This window comes from Podarcis filfolensis, assembly GCF_964270895.1.
Source record: "Podarcis filfolensis genome assembly, chromosome: 5".
In the NCBI taxonomy this organism is placed as follows: domain Eukaryota; kingdom Metazoa; phylum Chordata; class Lepidosauria; order Squamata; family Lacertidae; genus Podarcis; species Podarcis filfolensis.
This window is the reverse complement of record NC_139608.1, coordinates 42,045,641-42,070,249: the sequence shown is the minus strand read 5'-3', so window position 1 is coordinate 42,070,249 and position 24,609 is coordinate 42,045,641. Positions and strand designations below refer to the sequence as shown.

The window sequence follows — 24,609 nt, the reverse complement described above, 5'->3', positions numbered from 1 at the left end:
CAGTGGGGCGACAAGATAGCCATCATGGCTACTAGCCATTGACAGTCGTATTCTCCATGAATTTGGCCAAACTTGTATTAGAGCCATCCAAGTTAGCCACCATCACTATCTCTTCTGGGAGCACACAGTTAAACTAAGGAATTCTTGTGAATTTGAAGAAAACAGAGTCTCCAACTGCTTGAAGCATTTATTGTATGTTTCTTTCAATTAGCCATATTGGAGGATATGTTGAGGATATTTAATCAAGATCAGTTTTTGCTTGCTAACAAAAACAGGCAGATCACTCCTTCTTGAGGAAATTATCTTCACTATATTGTTAAGTGGAGTCAAGAAGTGTACAGAAATTACTTTTTCCAACACCCTCCCCATAGTGATTAAAACCTGATTTTTTTAAAAAAATAAAAGGTAACATTTTAAATTGATTAATCACCTCTTTCATCCCTAGACAAAAAGGCTGAAAATGTGATGGAAGAATGCATCAAAGGGTCAGGAACTGGTAATTAAATACTGTTTTTTAAAAAAGATATCCATGTGCGTTTAGAATTTCTGAAGTCATTCTCATGGCTTTTAGTGGTTGACTTAAGATTTTGAACATTAACAGCACCAGTGGTGGAAGGCTACACTTTAGAAGCATATACAGTGGTACCTCGGGTTAAGAACTTAATTCGTTCTGGAGGTCCATTCTTAACCTGAAACCATTCTTAACCTGAGGTACCACTTTAGCAAATGGGGCCTCCCGTTGCTGCTGTTCTGCCGCCACACGATTTCTGTTCTCATCCTGAAGCAAAGTTCTTAACCCAAGGTACTATTTTTGGGTTAGCGGAGTCTGTAACCTGAAGCGTCTGTAACCCGAGGTACAAGATTACAAGATTCAACATACAAGGAAACTGTTTCCTGAATATGAAATATTGTTACTACACAAGGCAGAGGATCAATTGTCTTGCTCTTGTGAAGAAATTACAGTTGCACTAGCATGACATGCCCACATCAATCAGATGCAAGTTAGCTACAAAGCACTACCTGATTATACAATTGGCAATGGTGTACACACACGTCTGTGTGTAGGTGAGAGAAATGCTCACTTACTAGTAACAACAGGTTGCTTTCACTTTCTTTTTAAAGTATGGAAGTAAGCATGTTGAGACATTGGCAGAAACACCATGGCAGCCTATGATATCAATAGACCAACCCCCAGCAAAAATAGCAAAGGTTACGTGGGGATTTGGGCATCACTGGGAGCCTTGGCTGCTATATGTTGGCGTTTGGGGCAGTGGCGTAGCGTGGGGGGTGCAGGGGGGGCCGGCCGCACCGGGCGCAACATCTGGGGGTTAGGGTTAGGGGCGCAAATCCACGGGTTAGGGGGCGCAAATCCACAGGTTAGGGGCGCAAATTACTTGCCTTGCCCCGGGTGCTGACAACCCACGCTACGCCACTGGTTTGGGGAGGAAATCTGGTAGGGCCCCTTTCCTAAGCATGGCTTCAGCATGCGGAATTGTACAAAGCAACTTAGGCAAAGGAGGACAGGCAGCAGCAAAGTCAGCCCCACCCACTCCCAAGAGTTGTTCTGTAGAAGGCAGGCTTATCGGGCACCTGCATGCATGACTTGTGGTTTCCTTCAGTTGCTGGGCAATAAGGAGGATCTGCAGGGCTCTTTTTGCAGCTGGCTGAGGAAGGGAGCATTTCCCCCGCTCAGCGACACAAATCTTTTCTTTTAACCTAGAATTCAGGAGGAATGGGTTGGTGATAACCATGGATTCTCTGAGCCCCCCTCTGGACTTGCACAAAGCAAATTTATTTCCCAGGCTTGTAAAGGAGGAAAACGTTCTGTGTGTGTCTCTATATGAAGAGTGCCTTAGATTTGGCATGTCAAGATGAAGCTGCTGATTACTGTTTTTCCAAGGCATCAATATGCATTCTATGGAGAAAGGCCTGCCCATTCCTAAAAGCCCAAATGTGCACAAATGCAAGCAAACCAGAGATACACAAACAACAAATATATCAACTGCAGAATTCCAAGTGTGCAAACGTATTTGGTATACACGCATGCCTGTATTTGCACAAATACAGAGATGCTCACTCTTAACTAACTTGCATGCACAGTGGCTCAGACATGCGCACTGCCCCACCCTTTCCATTAGCTCCAGCATCTGGATGATTCCGGGGGGGGGGGGCATATTGAATGCATCAGGAATAGAGTTTCTCCTGCCAGTTCCTTCCCCAGGGGGGGTGCAGTTCAATCCAGCCTGGCTTACAGTCCCTATTGGGACTCTGCCTAGTTAAACAGATAGCTCCCTACTGAATAGGTAATTCTTCCATCTTCCTCCACTTGTTTCCTGAGCCTGAGGTGGCTGGTTCCAAGCTGGAAGAAACATTTAGCAGGTTCTAATCATGGTACTGCAGTTGCTGTTGTTCCCCACTGGCTTCAGTGGTGGTGGCAGATAACGTTTCCCAACCCGCCTGAGCTTCAGAAACTGTCCCTTGCAAAGACTCAGCAACAAGTACTAATACTGCCCAAGAGTTCAAGTATTTGCGTCATACAGGCCTCACTGAAATTTTCCATGATTAAAATACTGCTGTGTTTCCACTACTCTCTCTTCATAACAGAATCACAAAAATGTAACAAAAGTCCTACAGTATTTGGGTGTTTATGAGTTCCAGTGTTCAACAATAACGGACCAACACAAGTGACACTGACACAACCCCCCCCCCCCCCGCTAAATAGAATAATAGAAGCATTCCCACCCCACTCACCTCTCCACCCTCCCCCTTTCCCCCTCTTTTCTTCTTGACCCAATACTGCATGCAATAATAATGTCTCACAACAAATGAAACTGATCTGTAGAAAACACAACTTGAAAGAAGACAATACACGTATTTTTATAAACTAAGAAATCTTTAATAAAAATCATAGTGAGCTGTGAAACCAAATACATTTATATATTATATTATATTATATTATATTATATTATATTATATTATATTATATTATATTATAATGACCAAGTAGCCCTACCTCCTCCGCCAACATCTGCAGATACAGCACAAAAGTCTGTAGGGAAAGGACCTTTGCACATACCTGTGAAGGCCCCCCTCCCTATAGACATTCACCTGTATGTCAGGAGAGGAACATGCCACCCTAGGGATGGGGCTACTTGTTGTGGCTCTCCTCCTTGCTCCCATGTTGTTGAACACTGGAACTCACGTTGCTTGAACACAGCTAACATTTATTAGGAATGTGCCTGCTGCAGAAGTGAGTGGTGCTCTCTGTGCAAAGGAAACTATCGAGTTAATACTGGTTGAGAGTCAACTTCTGAAAGTGAACTTGAATTTGCCAGACACACAAAAGGCTGGTGGTTTAAACTGGGACACTGGGGAAGCTCTGTTGGCTGGTAGGATTAAATGCTTAGTGGCTTTGCTAGGAGAAGCAGATTACACTCATCCCAACAAGGTACCAGGTTTTTTTTCCTAGGAGAAAGCAGGGGAAATTCCAGCAAGGAAATACATCTAAGATGGAATGATGCTTTGCATTCTGTGTCCAATACCACTGATCCTGCAGAATCCTTGCAAGAAAGAGAGTGAATGAGAAATACTGATGGCAGGGCACAGTTGACCATCATGAGCTGTCCTCAAACCTAAACAAGCTCCTCCAACTTCTCTCTCTCTCTCTCTCTCTCTCACACACACACACAGAGAGAAAGAAGAACAGGCTCCCTGGGTGGCTTGCCTTGCACAGTGAGCTGCGAAACCACACCAAAACACTTCTACTGATTAGAAATAACTGTATTTTAACATGAAGAGAGATTAGCCAAATTCATCCACCAACATCTCAAATAAACAAGCACAGTTTCCACAGCCACCACATCTGCATCTGTGCTTTTATATACATTTTTCCTGGTTTGCTCTTGACACTAAAGGGGTAAGAGCCCCAGCACAGTCTTCAACACTGTTCCTGGTAATACACTGAGCTGGTCCTTTCACCATTAAGAGGCAAAGAAAGGGGATTTGTTTCATTCATAATGGCCAATGGCACCTGTCAGCATAATACCAGAAGTTCAGAGCAGTGTGTACCTCTGTCCTTCTACTCTGATCTCTATAAGTACCACAGTAAAATGTTCTAACCCAAAAAAATTCTTTGCTTGCTCCTCAGGAAGAAGAGTCACAGAAGTTATGGGTACATGCAGAAAAATCCTGAAGCAAACCATGGTATCTGCTTCCCATGGCTCAGGCAAATAATTCTGTTCTTCATCACTACAGCCACCACTCAGCCTCCCCGGTAATCAATGAAGCTGTCCATGCTGAGAACAGGAGCACTCCATAACACTCCGGCCCCTCTCAGCCAGGAAGCAATTTAGAGCCTGCTTGCAGTTACAAAACTATTCTTTGTTTTTCTCTAGAGAGCCAGTGTGATGCAGCAGAGTGCTGGGTTTGAACAAGAGAAATCTGGAATTGCCTCCCCACTCAGGGATGAAGTTTACCAGGAAAGTCACTCTCTACAAGCCAGATCTTCCTCACAGGGTTGTTGTGGGGTTAAACTATTGCTCTGAGCTCACTACAGGACCAGCAGGATACAAGTACAGTCGTACCTTGGAAGTCAAGCGGAATCAGTTCCAGAAGTCTGTTTGACTTCCAAAGCGTTCAGCTTCCAAAGCATGGCTTCTGATTGGCTGCAGGAGTGTCCTGCAGCCAATCGGAAGCTGCGGAAGGCACGCCGGACGTTCTGCTTCTGAAAATCGTTCGAAAACCGGAACAATCACTTCCGGGTTCAGGAGTCAAAATGTTTGAATTCAAAGGCATTTGGCTTCCAAGGTTCCACTGTATAGGAAACAATCTAATTGTCAGTGGAGACTGGTCAATATGGGTGAAAGGAGCACTGCCTTACCAACTGCAGTCTGCCCTCAGCTACCCCCTGCCTGCCTGTCTGCCTTATACTTACAACCAGCCATGGGCTGACTCTGCCTCTCTCTGGCTCCGGCTCCACCTGCTGTTAGTCTCCCTGCCTTCTCTCCTACCAGTCCCACTGGACACTAGTTGTTGTGAATCTAGTTTTCTCTGGAAGCTACACTGCTGGAAAGAGCCTGTGTTTCAAAAGCAGCCAACGCACACCTTTGGCCTCTAGCAAGGAAAGGACTGCTCACAGACTTGGTCAGCTGAAATTTCCAAGACAAGAGATGAAAGGATCAGGCTGCTCTACCTAGAAGGGAAGAGTTATGGCATTTGCCTTGAAGATTTGGACTTAAAAAGCAAGAGCAACTGTCAGTTCTGGATTGTCTCAGGCCAGATACATGCTGCAGTAGGCACCTTGGTTATTAAATAGGATCCCCAGCCTCCCTCCCCTCTGAAAAGAAACCTCTGCAAATTGAAGCTGGGACTCAGGTGTAGGCAAGCAGCTGCATTTTCATTTGGTTTTGCTGTACAAGTTGTCCTCTCTCCCCCTTATGCCATTCCAATTCCTTTCCTCATCCCCAGTCTACTTATTTTTTTTGGAGATGCTGTAATAGCACACATTTGGGGGGGAGCATCTAATGGAGTTAAGCCAGTCAACTAAGAGTTCTGGATCTTCAGAAGAGTGTTTCCTTTTTACATATCTTGAAAGGCTTTAGCAGCCCCAGCTGCTGTTGGGTTTTTTGATTTTGTTTTTTGGTGGGCGAGGAGAAGCCTTAAGAGGTAGAAGCCTTAAGGGTCCTCCAGGAATCATAAGAATGAGGAGCTTCTAGCTTTCCCCACTGCCATCTAGACATATTTGTGGAGGGGCAGTTATTATCACACACACCCCTTTTTTGTTTGGAGCAGCATTCAGTCATGTGCGCCCCCACCTACATTCTGAAGTGGTACAGCCCAAACACTGGTTCACACCTCAGTGAAAACTAAGCCCTAATGGGAGCTTGCCATGCTGGGAATTCTGGGAGGCAGCAAGGCCGAACAGGACTGGCAATGTACAGGAAGCTGCCAATAGTCAGACTATTGGTGGTCCCTCTAGCACAATACTGTCTACACTGACTGGCAGTGGGACTCCAGGATTTCAGGCAAGGATTTCTCTCCCATCCCTAACCTGGATATGTTCAGGATTGAATCTGGAACCTTCTGCATGTAAAGTAAGTTTCTCTACCATTGAGCTATGGCAGGCAACAGCTATTGGCTGGGTAAGCCCAGTGTGAACTGAACAATCCAAGCTGCATCAGTGTTAGTTTTTCTTGCCGTTTACACATTCTACCAGCAGTGGGGGAGCCACTTATCCATGGGTGGGTGTTCTCTACAGAACAGGAAAGACCAATGTGGCTGGCTAGGTTATTTAGAAACAGTGGTACCTCGGGTTAAGAACTTAATTCGTTCTAGAGGTCCGTTCTTAACCTGAAACTGTTCTTTACCTGAAACACCACTTTAGCTAATGGGGCCTCCTGCTGCTGCCACGCCACCACCATGTGATTTCTGTTCTCATCCTGAAGCAAAGTTCTTAACCCAAGGTACTGTTTCTGGGTTAGTAGGGTCTGTAACCTGAAGCGTCTAACCTGAAGTGTCTGTAACCCAAGGTACCACTGTATAGCCTCCAACTGTATGAGATGTGATCTTCAATGAGATGCACAGCTGGGAGAACTTTTAAAACACATCCTTCTCTTGGCCTCTTTTATGCACATATTAATAGAGGCGCATAGCTTAACACAGCTTTTGCTTTTGCCCATAGAACGAACAACTGAAAGGCATTATCTTACTCAACACCCGGCTGGGCTAGAGAAAAGGGAGTTCCTGCTGTCTTTCCAGAACTCTTCATATTGGCTGTAAAATGAGTAGGAGCTGTTATGTTTTTGTTTTCCCTTGTGCTGCAGTGTTTCTGCTGCCAGCAGCTTTGCAGTCCGTACCATGTCCACCCACAACACTTTTGTGAGGTGGGTCGTTATTACTCACATTTTGCAGCAGGGGTAATAAAGATTAGGAGTCCACACTGGGCTCAGCCCATCCATTTTCCAATCCAATCCAGACCAAAATAAATATGTAGGATGACCCATATCCTTTATCCTATCAGCATAAGAGTACATATACAGCAGAATCCAAGCACACCACTCAGTCCTCAACTTTCATTCTTTCTTTGAGTGAGTGGCATTCCAATCCCCACCCAGTCTCTTTAGTCTTCCCATCACCTTTAAATTTATTTATTGAATACTATTGCATATACTCCATGGTAAAAGACATGACTCCCTGCTGGTAGAGACTCTGTTATCTGGAAAGCCCAACTACAGGTGAAGAGAGGCGAATTTAAATCAGCAATAATGTGGCTGACACCTAGTCGCTGTCCAGAATGACTATGGAGCAAATACTGTGTTGCTAGAACATGAATAAAACCAGTAGAGAGTCTCACCAAAAACTGGCAGGAAACATGTGCAAAGAGATCAGTGTAGAACATACAGAGCACAAATTCCATCAACATGATTTAGATGATATAAGGCTGATGCAGCCAAAGTGGTGTCCTTCTTTTAAAATAATAATAATTAGTTTTTATTAAAGATTTTATTGTATTACAAAACAAACAAAAAAACAAGAAGAAGTATATACAGCACCTCTACTTTCAGTTTATAGAGTCTTTTTCACAGTTCAATTACATTTGGTATAGGACACTATTGTAGAGCACAACTTCCGTCAGCCCCACCCAGCAAACCCAAGGATAAGCAATAATGGAAGCTGTAGCCCAACAACATATGGAGGGCACTGTGTTGGCTACCCCTGATATAGGGCTTCCCTAGGAAAGAACAAAGCAGGGCTCTTAGTCCTCAGCCAACTTGTCTATGACAGGACAACTTCAGCTAATGAATGAATAGCTCTGAATAAGGCTGAGTGGTTTCCGAAACCAGGCAATTCTGGCAACATGCTGGTAGATGAAGGGAAATGAACAAGATTGGGGACGAGCCTGCAGTCAAAGTACCCACAAACTGGATTTTGTAAACAGAGATTTCCTCCCCTCACCCTTTTAAATCCCCTATGGGATGTTCTGGGTCAGGAAGGGTCAAGTTGCCGAGGTTACAAAGCTAAGTCCACTCTGCCTTTGACCTCACTGAACCACACTGACAGTTTTAGGAGGGAAACAGGCATGAGGAATGCATCTTGAGCAGGGTTCTGACCAAAGTATTGGTAATTTTGCTGTATGAAGCATGAGTTATGCTCAGGTTGCAAGTTCTCTTGTTCACACCTTCCCACAATATAATCGCAGGCTCCACTGCAAGTTTATGCAGAATTTAAACACTCCGTGCAATGAAAAGGAATGGGTGGGAAACAGATGCAATGGAAGTCAGAATGTGCATCACACATGAGGAAATTATTCCATGGTGGGCTTTTGTTTTAGATTACCAACTAACGAAAGTTAAACTCCAGCTCAGAAAGTCTCTGAAAACCACAAAGGACAAGGCTTTGAGGCCAGGAAAAATACATTGCTCACATGTAGGCAACAGTTCTGAGCATCACAATTCAAGGAGGGTGTTGACAAGAAGATGGAAAGGAGTCAGAAGAGAGCTACAAAAATGATTAAAGGCCTAAGATCTGACTTTAACTGGTGAGTCATGTCACCACAATTCTTTTCAGGGTTTTTGAAAAGAGAGAAAGAGAGAGAGAGAGAGAGAGAGAGAGAGAGAGAGAGAGAGAGAGAGATGAGTGGAGATGCAAAGCATATTATTCTGCATGTGGGTCCTTGATCTGCAAAGGCTAAAATTATTAGTCTAAAAAGTCCTACTGGGTTACACAAAGCTCACACCCACATAATGGTGCACTGAACTGCAGCCTGACAATGCAATCCTGTGAATGTTCACTTGTGTTTGGTGGTGCTTACTTCCAGATAAATGTTTACAGAATCACAGTTTAAAATGCAAATCACACTTAGGACAGGCTGAATCAATGGGGTATCTTCAAGCCTGAGGAAAATATCAAAGGAGTGGGAATAGGCTTACTGTTTTGTATTGTCTAAAATGATCTAAAGTGATCATTTCAGCCTCAGCGGCAAGAAAGATAATAATTTTTCTTAAAGTACAAGGAAGAAAATTCGGTTAAATGTAAGAAAGAATATTAATAACTGTAAAAGTGTGAAATGCTTAAATAAGCTGCCTTGAACTTTCCATATTCATATGTATGTATGTATGTATGTATGTATGTATACATTTATGTATGTATGTATACATATAGACAGTTTTTGGCACACTGCTGATATGGAATATCGTGTCCCAGAGCAGAAATGAACTAGGTGACAATTAGGTCAACTCCCGTCCTATGTTTCTAAGAGCATCTGAGGTTTAGGAAAGGGTGGCAGCCCTTCCCCACCATCATTTACAGACCCATAATTAAGATCACTAAATGTAGAGTAGTTACCTCTTAACACTTTAGCTCACTGTACTAGCAGCCAGCATAGTTTAAAAGTGCTAAAAACGTGGTCAAATGCTTTCCACCACATGCTGTTCATTCATTCTAGTGAACTGAGTGGATCTGAACGCACATTAGTGACCCTGTTGGTGCATAACCAAAGGGTTATTCCAGACTAGACAAAAAGATCTGCTAGAGTTAATACTAGATCTGCTAGAGTTAACACAAATGTTGGGCCTGCACTCCCTCCCTCCCTCCCTCCAGCAGGACAGAAGGCAAATGAAAGCTGCATCCTGGACCACCCTTATGAGCAACTGGGTGTCCAGAATGAATCGTAGAAGTGTGGAAGGGACCTAACAGTGATGATAACCACTTATAGTAAAGCATAGGCGGGCAGAAAGTAGATTGGATTCTATGGGTAGATCTCTGGATTATTTGGAGCAGATCAGCAAAAACTCCCAATTATCTAAGAACAACAACAAAGCTCCCCCTCCCCTCACTCCCCACTGGTGAGAGACCAGGTGTGATTTTTGTGTGTGAAAGGATGTGATCTTGGTTCTGGTTCTGATAAAATTCCTGGACTGAGCATGTGCTCAAAGGCAACCTCTGCCAATTAATTCTCAGCCACCTGCATGAGACACTCTTATTCACCTGGCTCTGGCTGGTGGGTTCTAGTGGAAAACAAAATGGAAGCTGAAAGCCTGAGGTCTGCGCACCTCTGCAGTAAAACAGTATCTTTGGCAGCTGAACATCCCTAACAGAATATACAGGCAAAATAATTGCACCCGTACCATGGTGTGCAAAAAGCAACAGCCAGGAAAGTAGGCAGCTTAGCTTGGGGATACCTAACGGAGCCCACCCACAAGTACAGAATCATACTTGTGACTCACCTCCTTTAGAAGCCTAATTGTTTCCCCCCCCCCACAAGCCATGAAGGGATTCATTTCACAGGGATGGGTGCCCAGGCACCATGGGGATGGGCGGGGTGCACCGTCCTAGGCAAAGCACAAGGTGTGGAGAGGGGGAGAAACTTGCCAGGAAAATCCAGGTGAGGAGGAAGAGAAAAGGCTTGGCTCAAAAAAAGATGTTATTCCTTCAGGTGCCTTATGTGGGACATGATCTAGGGGTGTGGCTTGTCATCCCATCAGCCGGTCTAAACCACCACCTGCTATTATTCCATTACGCCCTGCATAGCCTCGTGTATCTTCAGCATCCGTTTGCAGACAGCGCCTCACCTGCAGCTGAGTGCCTAATGCATCCTTTCATATTCCACGGAAGCTGCTCTTCAGCAGCGAGGGTATCTTTGGGGGGCCCTCCTGACTGGGCTTGCTAAATTAACCTCAAGTAACTGCAACCTGCTTATTTGGGTTGGAGGATGCTGCTTCCACATCTTGGCAGAAGATACGTGCAGATTTGTCCTCACACAGGTCTTCTAACTTGCTTATTACCTCTAATGCAGAGTCTCCCTCCACATGCAATCGTGTATAGGACTCACAAAGCCCCTTGCCCTAATCTCTGCATAGGAGCACCCCTAGAGCTGTGTTCTATTCCATTCCTTTCCAATATGTATGTTGGGGCTGCATGGCAAAACTTACCAACATCATCTGCAAGGGTGGAGATACACGTTGCCCTCCCACCAAAAAAACACCTAACAAAACTTCATGAGCAAAGCACCTCCAGGGGTGGGCAGGCAAACTGCAGCACTGGGGTGGTGGGGTGTCTTTAGCGCTTCCCCCTCCTGACACTTTCCTAATGCAACTCCCCTGACCTGCTGCTGCCCCACATTGGTCCAAAAGCAAGATCACCCTTGCAAACATGTGTCTGGAAGCCCATAGGAATAGTGGCTGGGGGTGGGGGCGGGCAGAAGCTGCAACAGAAAAATGACAGCCGGGAGAAGGGTTAAGCACCCACTTCCTCCTCGTGCCTCCCTGCCTCTTCTCTGGAACCAGCCTCCCTCCTGAAACTACTTTACCCTAATAGTGTTTTGTTATGTGCAGTTGTGCATGACATGTAATTCCTCCCCAGCTATTGCAAGAAAAAAGCTCCATCTTACAGACTGTGGAGGAAGAGCGCATGCATTAGGAAAGTTCCTCTCTCAAAACAAGCAGGGCAGATGGCTTGATTGTGAAGGGAGCTGCGAGTGAGTTTAGACGCAGCAGACTCTTCCTGCTGAAAGCAATGTCTGAATGACGGCAGGAGGGCTGGCCGGGTGGTGGAGGGGAATTCCAATTTCACTCCAGCCCCAGCCTGCCCCAGTAGGAAGCATATCCTGCCCCCTGCAGTTCTCCCTCCAAGGCCCTGCCTGCCCCCTCCCTATTCCCAAGGCTGGTGCATGCCCAGGCTGCGCAGTGTGTGCCCCCAGGCTGGCAGCACGGAGGTTTCTTTGTGTTTGTCTCAGAGCTGGTTGGCTGGTGAATTCCCTGGGCAGCCGAGCGGCAGAGCAGAGCTAGATGCCGCAGCGTGGCTGGCAAGGGCTCACATGCACCCAGCATGTGACAGCTCCCAATTAACTCCGGCTTCAGTTCTGAGTGCACACAGGGAAAGCACCAATCATGGCCCAGTATGACACAGCAGCTCACTCGCCCCCCACCAGGCATCCACTGCTCCTGCCCCCACTCAGCACCCACGGGCTCCATCAAACAATCTCTCACTACTGCTTCTCACTGCCAACCCTTATTACACCCAGGTGCAGCAACAGCCCTGCCTAGAACCTCCTATCTTCATCTGAAAACAATCCCTACCAGCATCTTCTGCCCCTTCCTAGCTTGGACAATAAGAAAGTTCCCTCTGCATCCTGTCATCTCTTTCCAGCATCCACTGCTGAGACAAACTGGAACTGCAGTAGCATCATTAGCTTAAGTCTAGTTCAGTATTCTGTTTCCAGCTTCATGAAGTCACATCTGGCATCCTGTTTGGAGGCTCCACAATTTCCACAGGATCTGCTTCATGGATCTCCTAGGTTCTTTCACATCCATGAATTATGTAGAATTTTCCAGTTCCTGGTTACTCTACAACAGAATTAATCATACAGCCCTAGTCATGTCGAGGGAAGGACCATGGTTCATAATAGAGCATGCAAAAGGTCCCAGGCATCTCTGTGAATGGTTAGGAATGCCCCCTGTCTGCAACCCAGGAGGACAGCTACCAATCAGGGTAGGCAATGCTGAGGCAGATGAACCAGTGGTCTGCTTCAGTGTAAAGTGGCTTCCTCTGTTGACTAGGTCTCTTGGAGCAGATGGACAATCACAGACCCATCTGGACCTAACAGATCCCATGAATACTTTTGATTATTTGTTTGGCGACACCCACATTTTCCATATTAGAGATTGGCATAGGAAGGCTACCCAAGTGAAACATGTCTTTCTCTTTGCAAAGGATGGAGTTTTCAAGTACATGCAGAGATCAAGAGCTGCTCAAAAGCTTGGGAAAGAGAAAGACTCTGTGAGAGAGACAGACAGAGACAGAGAGAATGTACCTGCATTCTGGCCTTATCTCCATGTAATCAGCACACAACTGTGTTTCTATCTACTGTACATTAAATTCCAGGTTGTGACTACAAAGTTGCTACTGCAGTAGTTTCCTCTCCCCACTGGGAATGTCCATTGCCACCTCTTTCTTGGCACAAGCAAGATTAGTCTTTCTACAAGTGTCTACTAAAAGGACCCAATTTCCTGCTGCTATAATGCTACTAAAATACTCTCATTCTGGCCAGCAGTGTATTTCGCTCCAGTAAGGAGCACCACTGATGCCTCTTCCATCTTATACTTAATGTCCTTGAAGCCACCATGTGGTACCTGCCCTGTTTCTTCTACTCACGACAAACTTCTCCATTTGCCATGCAAGCATCCCTGACCAGTTACTCCAAAGGGTTAAGAGAAGACTTTCCAATTCTAAATATTGTGGCGAATTGCACAAGAGAATGTCCTTCAGCAATAATCCCTTGGGAGTCAGAGGCAACATCTGCCTATTGTTTATACTTAGTAGCACCTTGATCTTCATGGAAGGCATCTGACTAAAGGTAATATGGGGTCTTTGGGATTGTTAGCTGTGGACCCTGGATTAGAGGAGCAGAAAGTTAGCATGAAGCAAATTCCCAGACTCTTTAGCAACAACAGATACTTGTGGGAAGTATTCACAGTACTGAATAACCTCATAAGAAAGGAGGAATTTCAAATATCTATTGAACAGCCTCCGCCACCCCTCTTTTTCACACACACAAACCCAACAGAAGCCATTCCTGGCTACATGCAGGGTTTGAAATTAGCAGGGCACCAGGTGCATTTTGCATCTAAAGATTCTCCATTTGCATGTGCTTTGAAAGTATATGTTAAGGTTTAGGATTAGACAATATGTCAAGGAGTTTAGTAATAAAGAGTAGCGTATTGAAAACTGAAGTATAGTACCAATATTTTTATTGTAAACACGAAATTAAACATGTATTAACAATTTCTGTTAAAAATATTATATTAACAATATGTCACTTATGTGAATTGCGTATTAGTTCATGCTTATCAAAATAATAAATAAAAAGCGTTGCCGACTTCGCCACCACCAAATGGCCACACTAGATATTCTGTTTAGGCGCCCACAACCCAGGTCCCAGGAGCCATTTCTATCCCAGTTTCTAACACTGGCCACATGGTTTGTGACAATCTCCAGTCAGCCAGCAGTCATGGAATCAGGGTCTGTGCATGTGCTCTGAGGCCATTTGGATATCTGGAGCACTTTACATCCTAGGTAGCCTAATAAATAGCCTGACTATTCAGTGATGATTCAAATGGAGAAGAACCAGGAACTACTCTATTGCACTTCATAATTTCATTAGGCAGTACTTCCCCTTTGAGTGAAGGCAGAAGTGTTCAATGCCTAAGGAAAAACTGCTCTGACAGGACAAATACACTAGTGCTATCAATATTGCATGGTATCTGGACTGGGCATCTCAGCTTTCATAAAGTTCTTTTTGGTTTTTTAAATCAAGTTTCTGGTCCTCACAACTGCAGAGAAAGACTGCTGAAAATTCAGAAACCAAAGAGGTTTTTGGTTAGAGCTTCCAGGGATAATGGGAGAACTTTTGAGCTCTACCCAAGTTGCTTATTTGGCCCCCAGCTCCAATCACTCTGCCACTATAGTGCTCCCACAACAGAGTGCTTCTCTCCCTTTTCCTTGCTCAAGCATATTCTAAATCATGGGTAGGCAAACTAAGGCCCAGGGGCCAGATCTGGCCCAATCGCCTTCTACATCCGGCTCGCAGATGGTCTGGGAATAAGCGTGTTTTTACATGAGTAGAATGTGTCCTTTTATTTTAAATGCAACTCTGAGCTATTTGTGGGGCCTGTCTGGTGTTTTTACATGAGTAGAATATGTGCTTTTATTTAAAATGCATCTCTGGGTTATTTGTGGGGCACAGGAATTCGTTCATTTATTTATTTTTTCAAAATATAGTCCGGCTCCCCCACAAGGTCTGAGGGACAGTGGACCAGCCCCGTGCTGAAAAAGTTTGCTGACCCCTGTTCTAAATTCTGTAGAAGGGAAACAAAGCAATCATAACCTATTTGTATTTACTTAACATTTGATGGATGTATATCTGTCCCATCTGAAGGGCTCAGAACAGAGAATAATTCTGAGGCAATATGAGCCATTATACAGTTGTACCTCGGAAGTCGAATGGAATCTGTTCCGGAAATCAGTTCGACTTACAAAATGTTTGGAAACCAAGGCACGGATTCCGATTGGCTGCAGGAAGCTCCTGCAGCCAATCAGAAGCCATGGAAGCCACGTCAGATATTCGGGTTCCAAAGAACGTTCACAAACCAGAACACTCACTTCCAGGTTTGCAGCTTTTGGGAGCCAAAAGGTTTGAGTCGCAAGGCGTTCGAGATCCAAGGTACGACTGTATATAAGTAGCATCTCCTTTGCAGAACAAACCCACTTAACCAAGTGTCTTTGGCCACCTGGTTCCCATTTTCTTGTGCAAAGTCACCTTCAGAAATCAGTAATAGCATCTCCATCAGCTGTAACATTGACTTGTGAAAGTAATGGGAAGGGAAGGATTCCACCTCTGCCTTGAAAGGGAAGGACCATAGCTCAGTGGCAGAGAATCTGCTTTGGATGCAGAAGGTCCCAGGTTCAATCCCTGGCATCTCCAGGTAGAGATGGGAAAGATTCCCTGCCTGAAATTCTAGGAAGCCATTGTCAGTCAGTGCAACCTCTGAGCTAGATGGACCAATGGTCTGACTCAGTATATACAACAGCTTCCTATGTTCCACGTCCTGCATTCCTATCTCCGGAAAAACCACTTATAAAATTATTCTTTGCAGGTGTGGGAAAATGCAAATAGAGCATTGCAATGACCCAAGGTGCTTCTTCATTATGGCTCTTTAGTGCTATTGAGACGCTGCTCTTCTGCAATCAGCTAAGAGTGAGATTATCACTGTAGTTCCAAACTGTTATCGTCCTGGAATGCGAGAGCAAAGGTGGAAGTGGGTGGCACATTAGAGCTGCCCAGTCCCTGGCACAGAACTAGTGAGCAGTGTCAGGTATCCTACCCCCCACAATCCGCTTTACAAATTTGGAAAATCTGAGAAGTGCCATAAATAAAATGAAATTAAAATTTAATGAGTGAAACAAAACAAAAAAAAAGGCTAATGCCAACTGTTGGACAAATAATAACATTAGGGATTGTGTTACAGGTAATGGAAGAAGTGTAAACAGGTAGCTGCAAGGCAAGCAATGCAGAAAGGCAGGACTTCATACTATCCCCAGCTATGTTCTAGACCACTTTTCTGCACCAGGTGAGACAATAGCAACCGCTGAAATGTTTGTGTTGCAACTGCACTGGAAGTCAAAGAAAAAAACAAAAGAACATTTTCATATGTCAGTTTTTAAAAACCACAATGAGAAAGAACTTGGTACTGATTTTTGTAAGACGCTTCAAGGGCCTTTTTTTGCTAAAGGGTGGGGTATAAATGCCTTTATGAAGAAAGGAAAAAGCAAACAGCAGAGAAAACATGGGAAGGAATTGTATGGGAGGAACATCTTCTGGGTTCTCCTCATTAACCCAATGAGTGACTGTTGTCTATAACAAAGAAAAAGACTGAAATCTCTTCAAGAAAGCCAAATGGGCTTCTGCAAGGCCCTGTATCACTATGTCCAGCACTACTACACTGAGAAAAGCCAATATATTATTTTTGTGGATGCCCTAAAGTACTCCTTGAGGAGGTGGGGTCAAAATGGTGTTGGCAAGTGAACCATGCCATATACCAACGGAGAAACCAGGGACTCAGGTTTATCAGCCAATCTTCAGCTGCAAAACCACAACACTAAACATTTCCAGTCTTTTCTGAAGCAGAGTTGTTTATCTGAACAATTGCAGCTTCATAGGAAACAGCTTTATAACATATACACAAGCACATTTATTTGCACAAACTACTGCGGTGTCCTGATCGCACAAGAATTTTCATAATGGAAGTCAACATATGGTACACAACGCACTGCGTAACACAACCCTGTAGGCCCAGCTGTGGCAGTGAGACATCACACCCAGCACCAACACCATCATTATACACACACACACACACACACACACACCCCTGCTTTGGCTCTCCTGCATCACGCATTTTATAGCCACCCCCCACTTTTTAAAAAAAAAATCAAGAAGAATGTCTGCTTCTGGGAAATTGGAGGAATTGGAGAAAGGCATGGAAGGATTGGTGCAAGGCAAGAGACTCAGTAAGCACACTGGAATCAGATATTTCCCTCTGGTCTACAGGATGCGTGTGAGGCACTAGTCTTGCTTTCTGCCCTAGAGAAAATGGAAGGAATACAGAGCTACACCACATGGAGAAATGCCCTATAGAGGCAACCCTTTTGTTGTAACTTACAAATGCCATGGATTCCCCTTTAAAGGCAAATATACCCACAGCTGGAAACTCCTCCAAGTTAATGCAGCCCCCCCCTCCATAAGAGCAGCCACACGAGAGGCTCATTAAATGTTTCTAGCTGGCAGGAGGCCAGAACCAGAGCTTGTTTGTTCTATATTCCGATAAACAGTCTGTTATGGGCTCCTAGGAGCAAAATCATGGGGAAAACTACAGTTGCAGCATGAAAAAAGATGCACATGCACGGAGGCACAAACCGTGGGTGCTTACCTCCCCTCTGCAACCATTGGAAATAGCCAGCGCCCATTCTAGCAGGGGGACCTGGTTCTCCTACGGGGCCTTCTGAACCCCAGGCCATTTGTAAGATGCTATCTATAAACACCTGGGACAAGACATGGCTACAACACAGCATTTGTTGTCTTGTGCACACCTTGGGGAGCTGGGATTTTAACAAGCCCCTTGGTACGCACAGGTCCAACCTTGAATGTGAAAGAAAACAGGAGTGCCATGTAGCTAAGGATGCAGAGAGGATCAATCTTCATCTTGCTTAATGCAAGATCCTCTATGAAAAGCCAGGCATTATGCAGCAGCAGCAGACCTGTTTTTTTATAGGCAGATTGCAGGCTCCTTGGGACATGGAGTACCCTGGCTACCCCCCACCCCACCCCACTTGTATTGGCCAGCAGACGGGAAGGGCCAATGCAGGGCTAGATAAGGAGGAATGCCTGGAGGGAGGAGAGGGAGAAGAAACCCATGCTGTGCCTGGTGCTTTAAATGTTTGGCCTGGCTTTGGAGGGAGAACACGTGACTTTCTGCTTGAGGAAGCAGCCGCTGCTCTGGCAGCTTCCAGCGGGAGATGGAGGAGGAGGTTGTGGGGGAAGGGAAGTGGAAGGGAAGGGGGGTTGTTTAGAAACAGAGATTGCTGCAAGCCAGGGAAGTAGATTCAAGCAGACAACAGGTAGCGGGTAATAAGGGAATCTGAGAGGTTAGGGTCTCAGGGATCCAATGTCAGATTAGGCGGGGGCTCCTGTGTGCTGGGAGATATACACTAATGGCCCATGCCCACTGGAGGAAATTGACCCACACTCAGGAAATCTGGGTCAGGCTGGTGTGTTACTGGGAGATGGAGCAGTTGGACATTACCTGGCCACTAGCATTTCCTCAGTGTGGGGTGCAGCACCCCTCTAAGAGTGAGGTATAAATTCTCAGGCAGTCAAGCCACTTCCCTGTCAGTTACGGGAGGTCATTAGTGAAGCCTCTCTGGCAAATTAGGCCTCTGCTGTGAAGGGTTTTCCCCAAAAAACCATGGGCTGTGTGGGTGCAGCACAGCAGGCTCCCTACTGAAAGCAGCCTAACTTTTCAGTGACGCCCACACAATCTGCTTGATTGTGTCACAGGCTGCTGAAGCAGAAGAGGAGCCACGGGCAACAATTGTTCCAAAAGGAAAGGGGCTGGAAAGGGAGTTGAGCATGGTCATGTCAAACACATCTTTGAAGAAAACCTACTGGGGAAGCTGTTTGACCCCACCCCACCACTCATGGCATTTAGAGAGATAACATTAGACAAAGAGTTCTGATAATGGAACAGACAGTCTGCAGAGAATCAGTACCCATCCTTGATGCTTTATGGAGGATGGCCATCAGCTCCCTCTTAGCAGCAGTCTTGAATACTTAATGCATTCCTCAGTTATTAGACACACCCAGTCCCAGATCTTAGCCTTCCTGACTGGCACCTGTCTTTTACCAAACACTAATGGGATGGGTCCCTGCTTGGCTGCACATTTCACAACTATGGCAACTTATGTGCAAGTGTTTTAAAAGCTCTGGAGTAATGGTTGTGGGGCATAATACTATATTGAGGAGCACCCAGAATTTACAAAACTCTCTAGTTCTGGAGCAACTCCCAGGCTTATCAGGAAATTTTCACTCTGATAGCACAGTAAGACCCATGTTGGCACAGAGCTGAACGCCTGCCAGCTAAATCAATTTATTTATTTATTAAACTTGTTGGTTGATCTTTTTTTTTAAAAGGAAATGCAAACTCAAAGCAACTTGCAATATAATACAAAAATTAAAACCAATAAAAATCTATGTTAATGAGCCAGCTAGTTCTCCTCTTCCCCTACTCCAACTCAAAAGCACTTAGCAAAGAGGAGAGACCCAACAACCATGTAGTTTCAACAGTTTCTCCAAAAAGAGCAGTTGCAGGGCAATAGTCAGTCCTTTCCCCCCCCCCCGTCCCCCCAAAATAGCAACTTCCTCATCCCCCTTCTTGGGCCGAACAAGTCAACTCTGGAGGCAATGCTTAACCTCACCAGACTGGAGTGAACCCCAATAAACCACATCCTTGAGCACTGTCAGGCTATGAATTACTGGAATTAGTGATCCTAAAAACGGAAGAGACGTTTGCACAGAACCCTGTAGAGGCGGAAGAAGCGCACACCTTCGCGCGCTGCAAAGCGACATCCCTTGAGGATATCGGCACCCCACTGCTGAATACAACCCCCACAGGACGACCCTCCGCCCCACAACCGAACACCCCTGGAGAGCAGTACCCGCGCAGCCACTGCTGTCACAGAGCACAGGTCCCTCCCACAACTATTTTTGTAATGTTGATCTAGCAATCCTAGCCCGACCCCCCCCCATTCCCAGCATTCCTCTTAACTGCACAGTGCCCCACTCCCAGCAACGGAGACCCTCCCCCATCACAGGAGCAACTCCAACAGGCATTCACCTCAGCGCTGGGCACACCGCGCCAGCCCCCCCCCGCCCCCCACTCTCTGGCCAGATACCAGCTATACTAGTGGCAAGCAAAATGCCCTACCGCAAACGCGCGCGCGCGCACAGATCCCGAGCCAACGCCAGGTTCCCCCACCTCATGCTCGGCTGAAACCCCGCCATCCCCAAAACTGCTCCCCCTGCTTGGGAGGGGAGGGGAGGGAGGAGGAGGTTTCTGCGGGGTTGTTTTCCGTCTGGTTGCAGAGGGGCCCGGGCAGGGGCAGGGAGGCAGGCAGGCGCTTCCCCCAGGCTTCGAGAAGGATGTTCGCCCCACCGCTCCCTCCTCTCTCCCCTCGCCCTGCTTCCCCGAGCGCTCGCACTCACCTGGGCACGCACAGCCCACTGACATCTTCACATGCCCGGCCTGGCGCAGGGGAGGTGCGACGTGCCCGCTCGGCGGGGCCCTGGCATCCGCCGCCCTGAGAGAGACCCCGGCCGAGCCCTCGGGCAAGGCCGCCCCCCGATCGCGGGGCCTCCCCGCCGGGAAGCGCAGCAGCCGCAGCAAGCGGAGCGGCGGCGGCAGCAGCAACAGCAGCAGCAGCCCGATCCCGCGTCTCTCGGCGAGTCCAGGGCTGGGCTACGCTGCGTTCCGGCCTCGCCGTGCGCGTAGACGAGGCGCTCCGATCGGATCCGAATCCCGATCCCGGGGGCTGATTAATATGCTAATTGCGCGGCGGAGGGGGAGGAGAGCGAGCGCGAGCTTGTCAAAGTGACCTGAGCCGAGCGCCGAGCCGCGACAGGGAGGGGAGGGGCAGGCGGGCGGGGGGAGGGGCAGCCATGTGACGCAGATGGGGAAAAACACACCAATCTCTGCCACAGCAGCCACCCTTGGCGGGCTCGCGCGGGGAGGGGAGGGGAGCAGAGGCAGGCGCGCGCACTAGTCTGCGCGCTCGCCTCTCTCTGCCTCTCTCTGTGTATTCTCGTGTGGTGGCATGTGCTGGCATGTTTTGCAAGCGTGCATATACATGTGTGCGCGCCGGGGGTGCAAAAGCACGGGATCACGTGCGTTGCGTGCATCTTGCTTAGGCGCGAACTTGTGGCTGGGGCTGAATCGTTCCAAAATCAGAAGGATCCTCGGGAGCCGTGGATTCCCTCTCTCCCCTTGCACCGAGGCAGGATTCATTCCCCGACCAAATCCCTGCTGCAGATGACCCAGCCTCTTGCACCGATCCTCCCCACGTTCCCCGATTTCTCAAACCATTTGTCTCCATTGCCCTGCCCTGGATGCCCTGTGTAGTTTCGCTTGCTGCAAAGCCTGCCTGCCACCTACCCTGCAAGGCCTGCTAATGAGGTGTGTGGGGACCGGCCACGATGACTCAGTGGCGAAGAAGGAAAGGCACTCTGCAGTGCTCGGCGGCGACACTTTTCTTGTATCGTTACTTTACATTTCCCAGGACTCACTAAGCCCTGGTGGTTGCAAATACGTTTCAGAGCTGAGTCTGGGTTAGATCTGCCACATCAAAAAACCAAACCAAGCAACACAAAATTCCCTCCCCTCCCTTTACCTGTATTCCAAAGTAATTATTCCTGGATGGAAAATGCAACCTAAATGGTTCTTCCCACCAGTTACAAGCATGGCATCTTGTTCTTTATTATCAAAGAAAAACCACATCCTCCTACTTTAAAAGCAATCTTTGTGAAAAATTAAAATTAAAAAATTGTTCCAGAGGCAATTGCTCAGGAGTAGCACTCATTGTCTGAAACCTCCATATATTTTTTCCCTGTACAAGATAAATATGAGATGCCCCTTCAAAATTCCTATATATCTATCATGTTTCTGGTGCTCTTTCCTGAATCTTCCATTTTTTCCTTTGCATCATATTCAGCATTAAGCAGTCAAATTTTTACATATTTCTCTCTGCTGAGACCTAATCAGTGTTAAGCAGAGCAGGACTAATACTGTGTCTTGGCCAAAGTGTTTCTACTAAGGCATCTCAAAATGGCTTTCGTCTTTTTATGACAGTGCCTCCTATAATGTACAGTAGTTTGTGATCTACTGTAATGCCTGTATTCTTTATCTATTGCCTAGCCAGTCTTTTCCTATATTGTATTTATACTGTATTCTTGTTGAATTTCCTACTGCAGTTTACATTCCAGTTCTTCAAATTATTTGCCTCATTTAGAACCCATTTTTCTTCACCAACAAAACAGCATACATTGTATCCTCACAACAACCCTGGGAGGTAGGTTGGACTGAAATAGCCCTATACAGTATTCTCAGTGAGCTTCACAGCTGAGTGAAGCTTTCAACATGAGTCTCTCCAGTTCTAATCAAAGTGACCACTATACTACGCTGACTCTCATTCAGTTATAAATAATAAGTTCAGTTTTAATTTATTTTAATACATATTAATTTGATTTTCATATTGGTTACTTGAAGAATTAGACTTATATTTGCAGCCTCAACCTCTTACGACTTTTGGTCCTCTGCATAATTTATATGAGTACCCTTAACACATCTTAAATGGATCAAGAGAAACAGACCACAAAAAACAGAGAGCAGAATTTGATCTCCAATGTCTTTTTAAACGCAATGACTCTGTCTTAGGACAATTAAGTTAAAAATAAATAATAGCAATTAATGGACCTAGCTTAGCCATGTTCATGAATTTTAGTGGAACTATTCTGAGTAAAAAGGGACGCGGGTGGCGCTGTGGGTTAAACCACAGAGCCTAGGACTTGCCGATCAGAAGGTCGGCAGTTCAAATCCCTGCGACGGGGTGAGCTCCCGTTGCTCGGTCCCTGCTTCTGCCAACCTAGCAGTTTGAAAGCACGTCAAAGTGCAAGTAGATAAATAGGTACTGCTCTGGCGGGAAGGTAGACAGCGTTTCCGTGCGCTGCTCTGGTTCACCAGAAGCAGCTTAGTCATGACCCCAAAGCTGTACGCCAGCTCTCTCGGCCAATAAAGCGAGATGAGCGCCGCAACCCCAGAGTCAGTCATGACTGGACCTAATGGTCAGGGGTCCCTTTACCTTTACCTTTTATTCTGAGTAAAACTCTTGTTATATACAGTACTCAATTAATTTCTCTTGGCAATAAAGAACAATCAACAGCGCTCCACAAATATAAGCATAGGGTGGCATTCAACTATGTTGTACTGTACTCTGAGTAGAATCAGCTGAAATTAATGGGCCTAACTTGGAACTGTAGAATTGGAAGGGACACCGAGGGTCATCCAGTCCAAACCCCTGCAATATAGGAATTCTGCCCACAGCTATCCCTGGGTGGGCTGGAACCACCAACCTTTTTGGTTAACAGCCAGACACACTGACTCATTGTACTACAGGAGTGTCCAATTAATTTCAGTGGGCCTCTTCTGAGTAAAACCTAGCTGAATACCACCCATAATGGGGCAAAACTTCTAGTAGATATTATATGGCTCTCAGGCATGCTTAAAGGTAAAGGTATCCTTGTCCGTTAGGTCCAGTCGCGGATGACTCTGGGGTTGCGGCGCTCATCTTGCTCCATAGGCCGAGGGAGCTGGCGTTTGTCCGCAGTCAGCTTCCGGGTCATGTGGCCAGCATGACTAAGCCGCTTCTGGCAAACCAGAGCAGCGCATGGAAATGCCGTTTACCTTCCTGCTGGAGCGGTACCTATTTATCTACTTGCACTTTGATGTGCTTTCAAACTGCTAGGTGGGCAGGAGCAGGGACCGAACAATGGGAGCTCACCCCTTCATGGGGATTCGAACCGCCAACCTTCCGATCGGCAAGCCCTAGGCTCTGTGGTTTAGACCACAGTGCCACCAGCAATTTATCTTTAGAAATTAAGCCTGTTAAACCACTTCTGACCATGTCAAGACTGCATGTAGATAATACACAATAACACAATCAATATTAACTCCCTGCTGGATACTTTGAAGTCTGCTTTTAAGATACAGGAAAGCAGAGCCTGCCTCAGCTTGCTTGTATGCACTGAGTACCTTATATTGGGCCACAAACAGCATGTGCTCATTTGGTCATCTCCACACTGCTCCCCACAGCCCAATTCCAGCAATGTGTCAATGTGTACTAAGGTAAAAAAACAGGTTATTTTTAATTAGTACATGGCAGTACAGTGGTACCTCAGGTTACATATGCTTCAGGTTATATACGCTTCAGGTTACACACTCTACTAACCCAGAAATAGTGCTTCAGGTTAAGAACTTTGCTTCAGGATAAGAACAGAAATCTTGCTCCGGCGGCGTGGCGGCAGCAGGAGGCCCCATTAGCTAAAGTGGTGCTTCAGGTTAAGAACAGTTTCAGATTAAGAATGGACCTCTAGAACGAATTAAGTACTTAACCCGAGGTACCACTGTATTTCTTCTTAGCTGTACTTTTAAAATACAGAATTATAAATTTTGACAGCACCTCTTTATACGTATTGGTATTATCTGCATTACCAGATTTGTGCAGCTTTTATTTGCTTTTTTCCCTAGTTTCACCATAGGTTTTCCTGGTCCTTTCTTTTCATTCATGCCACTTTAGAAGGAACTCTTTAAAACCCTAGCTTATTTCCCCCCCCCCCAGCTTTATATAAAAATTAAATATCTACTCTTTGATTAATTATTAAGTTGAACTGATGGTGCACCTATGTGTGATGGCAGAATTCTCAAATTTTCTGCTTAGGAAGATGTCATGCAA

At 46.0% G+C, this 24,609-nt stretch overlaps 1 protein-coding gene across 3 annotated transcripts in view; it reads right to left on the bottom strand.

The window, feature by feature from the left end:
* Positions 1 to 20,725, bottom strand: part of LDB1 (LIM domain binding 1) — a 64,555-nt gene extending 43,830 nt beyond the window's left edge. For 2 of the 3 annotated variants that reach the window (XM_083615265.1, XM_083615266.1), the window contains exon 1: positions 20,312 to 20,725. In XM_083615265.1, the coding sequence (XP_083471391.1) occupies positions 20,312 to 20,336 (25 nt within the window). In that variant the 5' untranslated portion in view covers positions 20,337 to 20,725. The remainder of the gene's footprint in view (positions 1 to 20,311) is intronic. The other variant, XR_014548572.1, reaches the window with a different exon arrangement.
* Between the last annotated feature and the right edge of the window lie 3,884 nt (positions 20,726 to 24,609).